Source organism: Oryza sativa, chromosome 5 (assembly GCF_034140825.1).
Source record: "Oryza sativa Japonica Group chromosome 5, ASM3414082v1".
Taxonomy (NCBI): Eukaryota; Viridiplantae; Streptophyta; class Magnoliopsida; order Poales; family Poaceae; genus Oryza; species Oryza sativa.
In genome coordinates, this window is record NC_089039.1 from 25,965,764 (window position 1) to 25,973,885 (window position 8,122).

Consider the following 8,122-nt stretch of genomic DNA (forward strand, 5'->3'; position numbering starts at 1 on the left):
TGTCGATGTATAGTTACAAGTTCTTGTGATGAGCCAAGTTGCGTGGCTAGCTTGTGCTTGCATGCGGCTCCGTGTACGATGTAAGCAGTGTCCACCGTACGCTTAGGCTCATGGTTTTTGCATAAAGAGACTTACGTTTTCATCACTGATATAACTGCGACGGCGAGAGGGGAGTATCAGAGGACCCCTCCTTTACAAAGCCTGAAACAACTCTGCCAGGAGCCAATTATATTTGATTAAGGTGGATATATGTGGATTTTCATCCGTAGTGGCGACGTCCCCTCGTTACTTACAAACTACTCCTTCCGTTCTAAAATATAAGAAGTTTTAGAGCATCTAAATAGTTATTAAAAAAATAACAAAAAAAAGACAACATAGATTGATATGAAATATATCACTCTACAAATATACAATGTCAAATTCGATTTCTGCAAGTTGCAACAAAGGAAAATTTAAAGTAATTATCATGCATTCGCATTTATATTTATTATTTTTTTACAAATTGTTAAAGTAGAATTTTAACTTGCATGTTTATGTAGTGATATATATCATATTTATCCATCCTATCAACTTTTTCATACTTTTATTACTATTTAGGTGGCATGCATGAAACGAGAAGATATCCCCTTGAGGGATGAAAAACTTTTTCGATTCAGGTGACGAGTTACAGTAGTCATCCAAAAGCTAAACAATCTCATAATACTATATACCTAATAATAAAATGTTCAGTTCAGATCATCAGATGTACGGGAGGAACTCAATTGGTAGTTCGATTCGTCGATTATGTATTATGATGCCTATACTTTATCGATATCTCAGTGGGTAAGTGAGTCAACCCGTGAATCCACTACTACAGAATCCCTTATAGGTATCGATTTGAGTATAGGTTAGGTATCGGCTTGAGTATAGGTGCCAGTTCATTGGACCTTTTCCCATCTTCGAGTGATAAAGAAATATAGAACCGATACCTTTGAACACTATAGGTATTGGTTCTAAAGGAAAAACCGACACCAATACTGTAGCTACATTTTCTTAAAAGAACCGACACCTATAGTAGATTATAGATACCAATTTTCTAAAGAACTAACATTATTGGTGCTCTTTTTTAAAAGAACACCAGCACCAATTAAAACTGACAGAGCCAAGCCGAGCCCCCACCTCATAAAAAACTCCGTCCGCTCGCACCTTCCTCCCCCTTCTTCGGTTCTCCCCTCCCGTCCTTGATCCCTCGGGCTCCCCCTCTCCTTCCCCCCACCCCCGTCAGTCCGTTCTCCTCACCCTCCTCTCCATTCGCGTGCACCTCCTCCTCCTCTCAAGAAGTTCACGGATTATGGTGGTCATTGTGGCTTGGAGCGTGCGAGGAGGTGCCTCACCACTGCCACTCCTCCACGGTCACCTCGCCATTGGCGCTGGGGCCGGTCACGGCCGGGAGGGCTTCCATATCTTCTTCACCCACTAGTTCCATGGTAGGGAGCGGTGGCAGCGGTGACCACGACTGGGGAGGTGGGGACAAGGTGACGGGAGGTGGCGGGGGAGCCATGGGGTTGGAGGACGGTGGTGGATGTGGTTGACGGTGGGTGTGCTACATCCTGAGTAGTTTGGAGGCAGGGGAGGCGACGAGGTCTCTGATGGGCAAGAGAGCCATTAGAGATGTGGAAGACAGTGGGACTGGGGTACCCCATCGCCTCGTGGCTTAGGAGAGATAGTGAGGGGGAGAGGGAGAAGAATGGCTAGTGGGGCTTTACTACTGTTGGCGTCTTCTGGTATTGGTGAGGGTGGGGAGGTGGGAGCGGCGGTGGAGGAGGCGAGCAAGAGAAGGGGGAGGGGAATAAAATGGCAAGGTTATTATGTTTACACAAATGTTAACACGATCCGAGCCTTTTAAAAGTGACTGAAACGAGAGTGGTTTCATGCAAAAGGTACGTCGATAGTTTCTCAAATTATTGTATTGAAAAAATTGACCAATTAATCGCATAATACATTAATACACAATAAGCTAAGCCAAGCTAACCCGGTTGCTATTTAAAATCACACTTAACACGAGGAAGCGTCGGAGGTGTAGTGGTAGAGTCGACTGAGTCGTGGAGACATGACTTCACCGATCGAAAGCTAAACTCTGATGCCCATAAATAATACTACACGCACACGTGAGCTTTGATTAGAAATTTAATGGACTAGGGGTATGTCGTTAGTTTCTGTTTAACTAAACGTGTTTTACAGGGTCTTCATATGTTTTCTAAGTATCTGTTAGGGGCTGCACTCGCGAAAATACTACCTCCGTTTTAAAATATTTGATACCATTGACTTTTTTAAACATATTTGTTCTTTCGTCTTATTCAAAAAATTTAAGTAATTATTAATTCTTTTTCTATCATTTGTTTCATTGTTAAATATATTTTTATATAGGCATATAATTTTACATATTTCACAACGGTTAAACATGTGCTAAAAAGTTAACGGTGTCAAACATTTCGAAACGGAGGGAGTATGATGTATCGTACGTGCGTATCGTATGCGTGTTTCGTGTAATAAAAAGAATCACACTCAACACAGCATAGAGTAGTACTAGTATAGTTCCTTAATTAACAACCGTCAAAGCCCTTGATTGGTCGTCCCGCTGAAACGAAGGCATTTTATGGGCTTATATATTCAGCTGCGGCCTCCAGCCCAGAATTCATCTACGGCCCATGTACCAATCTCCTCGGCCCGTTTATCCACCACCCGCGTGATCACGTCCTTCAGTCACCGGCCCGAAGTCCCGAACAACGTTGGTTCTATGCAGCCGCTAGCCGCCAGCTAGTCGACTCATCCGGCGCGGCGACGACGACGACGACGACTCGCCTGCGTCTCCAACACACGGCGATTGCTTCACTTCGGCGACTCCGCTGCCCAACCTGCCATGCGTCCAGCGATCGCAAAACTTGATCGTCGACCAAGAGGCAAGAGCCCCTGGGTTCCGTGTTAAGATCGACGTGAGCTCATGCAGGCATCATTTACTATATATATTCTTTTCAGATTTTAAAACTACATCACGGTATTTTAGGGTGACTGTTAAATCGTGAGGTGATGATAACTGTACCCTTTAAAACGGTTTAGTAGACCTGGCTGCAGGTCAACGACTCAACGAGCCACGCCAAAACCAGTCTCTCCAAAGAAGTAAACCAGACGGGTATACTTTTAACCAGGCGAAAACACATCGAACCTTTTAACTTGGTATGATCCAATAGTTACTAGGGACTAACAATTTAATTATTAGGTGTCTGAAAACACAGCAGCAAGATAGATACGTGGGATAAGCTGGTAGCTGAATTCGTTGCCGAACAAATACACATATACAGTAATTAATTAATACACTGTATCTAAGTTAGGCTTATGTAGGTAGTCGGGTTAGGCACATGGAGAAACACTATCTAAATCTCCTGCTGATTACTGCAACAGGCAGTGGATCAACCACCGGTCACATTTCTAGGTCCATGGCCGAGCCTTAAATGTCAATTAGGAAATATCTTGGTTAAGTATTCAACGCGTCCGGTTGATCAACACTGATGAAGACGTATAATGCTTACTAGTACTAATTATTTGAAATTTGGACTTAAATACATAGCGCTTTTTGCCCAAGACTACACGCATAATGCATGAAAACTGATCGTGACTGAAGGAATTAGTCCAAGTGATTAACTGAAAACCTGCTCTAGTACACTCTTGAGTCGCATAACAACTTAACTTGTTAATAAAGCAGATAAATATTTCAAGTAAGAGTGTTGTCGATGGAGAATTTCATTAGAGTTCGTTTTTTCCCCTGAAAATACTGGAAGGCCGTTTTAAATTTTGCTTCTTAATTGTGATTTTTCTGATTTCTATATACTCTCTATATGTTGTTGTAGAATCGGCAAAATTTAGGAGCAAACGTAACTTCTCTCTCTCTCTCTCTCTCTCTCATGGAGAAGAGCATAATCAAAACAAAAGCCATGTCAAAGAAAAAAAATTCTAATCATTTACAAAGATATTCAGCCTACTCCTTGCACCAGAAAAATAGCTAAATTTTACCAAAAAAAGGGGGCAACGTATTGGCACATTATATATACTACATCTTATGAAATTTAAAACATAAACTTTATCAACACACTCAAACAGCCAACAGGTCTTTTTGTCCCTTGTGTGCTATATGTGAGAAGTGGGAACGTACAGGGGACATCCCAGGGATTAGAAATATCTCAATGTGGCGTGTACTGGAGTATTTAATTAGGCCCGGAAAATACACAGTAAAAGCAGTAAATGGTGCTATTTCTTGCAAGTGTTAAACAGTCCATGGATAGACCAGATTAATGACAAGTTAATTCATACCGAATACTAAACCATGGAAATGCCGTTCATTTGCTAGCTGAGTACTAGTAGCTGTTTGCTCGAGCTGGACAGTGATAATTGGTGGGGCCTCATTAAATTTGGACAGTGATATCAAACTTAGGGCATGTTCACTTTGGTGCCAAAAAAAAACCTTATCAAATTTTGGCAATGACTTACCAAAATTTTGGCAGGATTTCTTATATAGTTACCAAAATTTGACAGCAAACTAAATATAGCCATTTTTTAATAACTTTACTAAAATTTGGTAATATTGAAAATGGTATCAAAGTGAACAGGCCCTTAGCAGCAGCCTATGGACTCCTTCCTGTTATGAAATTGCAGTCCATATATATATATAACCTTTTCAATAATGAACAGTGACTTGATTTGTCCAGCTGGTGACATCAAAATTCCACTTGTAATTCATGAAAGACAGAAAAAGACATCCTTGATATTCTTTTTTAGTAACGCTTCCTCATTATATTTTGACAAAAATGTCTTTAATATTAAGATCCCATCTTATCACTGGTTTGCCGAGTGTTCATGGAGCTGTTCTTTCAGGGTTGAATACGGCATCAATTCTTCATTATGATCCCGTCCGTATGGACTAATGACACCAGTTTTAATGAAAAGTTCATTTGCCCTTTCTTCTATGGGCCCAAAACAAGCAATGATTGAGTATTTTCTAGACAATTTCTTCCCTTCAACCAGCATGTCCGACACTAAAAGAAGATCCTAACTAATTGTCTTAACACTAAAAAGCTTTCCAAATGTCTAAACCTAATTAGAGCTTGATGATGGAACCATGAAAGGGACCACTTTATTTGTTTCTCTATTGACTTCATTTTTTTAAAAAAAATAAGTACTTACCTAAATGAGCACTATGCAAACTAGTAGTAGTAACAAATAAAAATGGTAGTACAGTCATATACATCTGGCCGAAAAAAATGGTAAGCGGTTATTTGAGGTGTATGACATTGATAAACATGCAACTGGACAACATGGATTAGAAAATCGTTCGGTCACAGCAACCGGTTAAACTCAAACAGATTTTACCACAAATTTGAACTTTAGTTTGATTATTTTTAAATTGACGAGTTTATCGAACGGTTTCTCAATTGATATATACTGGATCAATAAGTCCAATAGCCATGATAATCGAGCGGTTGGCATTGTATTTGTCAACTTCCTAACCAAAATCCTTAGGACAATGTTTCTGCAATAACTTAATATTTTCTCCGGGACAAATATTATCAACCGGAAAAGAGTAATACTAAAATGGAGCAGCTACGCAGGTCATTCAACAACTCTCTTAACTGATTATCGCCGCGTACAGTATATGCAAGTGCCATATATGCACGTGTTTTACTACTTAAACACTCGGATTAACCCAATTGGTAAACCTCTGAAAGCGTCTCCAGAAAGGTAATTTAAAAGCAGCTATCTATATACTGCCCGTACCTATCAGATCCGGTCTGGACACGGCAAGCTTAGAGCTTAGGGGGTAGTTAGATCTAACGGTGTAAAGCTTTAGCATGTCATATCAGGTATTATATTAATGTCACATGAGGTGTTCTGATACTAATAAAAAAACTAATTACATAATCCGTCAGTAAACCACGAGATAAATTTATTAAGCCTAATTAATCTATCATTAGCAAATGTTCTGTAGCACCACATTATTAAATCATGAAGTAATTAGGCTTAAAAGATTTGTCTCGTAAATTAGTCGCAATCTACACAATTAGTTATTTTTTAACCTATATTTAATACTTCATACATGTGTTTAAATGTTCGATGTGATAGGGTAAAAATTTTTGGGCGGGATCTAAATAGTGCCTTAGTTAGCTCCAGTAATAAACCAAGAAAACCACCAACTAAATCACACTGATCAAAACTGAACGCGTCACGAAAAAAAAAAGCAGGCATGTGTCCGAAACACGAAAGGAACAATACGAAGACGATACGTACACCAATAATTTCCCTTTGCCATGAATGCCCAGCTAGTGATCTGGCCCCCTTTAAATACCTCTCCCTCTCGTCTCCTCTCTGATAATAAGCCTCATTGGTTGCGAAGAACACAGAGAGAAAGAGAGAGAGGAGTAGCTGGTCCAGGAGATCGCAGCTGAGATCACCGGAATTTTCTAAAAACAAGAGAAGAGACAAATATTTTTTCGATCGAGATGAGCAGCAGCGAGCAGGCGGCAATGGAGTCGGGTGGTTGCCAGCATCATCAGGAGAGGCAGGCGGCCACCGCGGGCGAGAGCGCCAAGAAGCTGTGTCGCGTGGTGCGCGCCGTGTACCTCGTCCTCGTCAAGGGGCTCGGCAAGCACCAGCCCAAGCTCGCCGCGCTCGGCGTCCACCTGCACCAGATGATGTCCTCGAGGCGGCATGGCGGCGGTGGCCACGACCACGGCCTCGACGATTTGCGGGAGCACCCGGCGTTGCTGACGTACCTGTCGTCGACGATGTCGTGCAGGTCCATGGACCCGGCCGCGGCGGTGCACCCGTACCCGCGGGGCCGCGGCGCGCACGGCGCTGGCCGCCGTCGCAGCGGCGGCGGCATCAGCAGCGCGTCGGGAGGCGTTTCCGGGCTCTCCTCGATGTCGTGCCGGTCCATGGATCCCTCCGCCGCCGTGTCGCAGTACCAGTACCGGCCCCGTGAGGTCGAGTTCAGCTGCAGCAGCACGCCGCTGCACAGGCGCCGCCGCGCGCAGCGCCGCAGCCAGCTGCGCCTGCAGCAGCACGGGCAGTGGCACGACCGTTCGTCCGCCGCGGATCCGTACGGCTCGGCCGCCACGGTGTCGAGGCTGTTCGAGCTGATGGACGTGAAGGAGGAGGCCGCCGCCGAGGCGATGACGACGGATATCGACGACGAAGACGGCGACGTGGTCGCGTGGCCCGCGGTGGTGGTGCCGGCGCCGCGGCAGGTGCGGATCACGGACTCGCCGTTCCCGGCGTGGGAGGCGGACGGCGACGACGACGAAGAGGGGAGGCTCGGCGTGGTGGACCGCCGCGCCGACGAGTTCATCATGTGGTTCCACGAGCAGCTGCGCATGCAGCAGCAGCAGCGCGCCGCCGCCGCCGCCGCCAAGGAGCGGAGCACCTACTACTTCGTTAGATAGTCAGTACGGATCAGTACGGCACCATGTGAATAGTTCATGAACGCATGGATTATTGCAGAGTACATACATAGAGACGAAAATTGTGCGCATGCTTCAAGTTTTTCTCTTTCCTGTTAATTCTTGATACGATCGAGTGTGATCGAGTTGGTATATTTGATTTTGAGATGCATATATTTTGAGAGCAAACATGTTCTGAACTTGTCCTACACTCTCAGTGGAATTGTAGGAAGAATCCAAGATTTTCTGAACTAGTGCTAAACAGCTACACTCCCAGTAGAACAGTAGGATGAATTCAACGATTTTCTGAACTTGTCCTATACTGCCTATACTCCCAGTCAGGGTTTGAAATTTCGCCCCCCACCGGCATGCTCAATTCTCGTCCGAAATTTTTAGTTTTTTTACATTTTTTGTGAATTTGATCAAATTTTATTTAAATTCAGTCAAATTTCAAATAATTTTGGCCAGAAATTTCTGAAATTACATTTCGGTCACCCCAGGCATAAAATCCAATTTCGAAATCGAAACCCTGCTCCCAGTAGAACTGTAGGAAGAATTCAGGATTTTCTGAACTTTTTCTGCCATCCTAGCTAGTAGAAATGTAGGAAGAAATTCAGTGTGATCGGCATGTCAATTGTCACTTATAAATTTCGATG

General features: G+C 43.4%; 1 protein-coding gene across 1 annotated transcript; it reads left to right on the forward strand.

Moving 5' to 3' along the window:
- Positions 1-6,384: 6,384 nt before the first annotated feature.
- Positions 6,385-7,668, forward strand: LOC4339349 (uncharacterized). Its single transcript, XM_015782752.3, has one exon. It carries the CDS (start codon positions 6,528-6,530, stop codon positions 7,467-7,469), a length of 942 nt encoding a protein of 313 aa, XP_015638238.1. The 5' UTR covers positions 6,385-6,527; the 3' UTR covers positions 7,470-7,668.
- Positions 7,669-8,122: the final 454 nt, after the last annotated feature.

What these genes read in the sequence shown, in the direction of transcription:
- LOC4339349 (XM_015782752.3), top strand. Translation starts at nt 6,528, where the DNA reads ATGAGCAGCAGCGAGCAGGCGGCAATGGAGTCGGGTGGTTGCCAGCAT.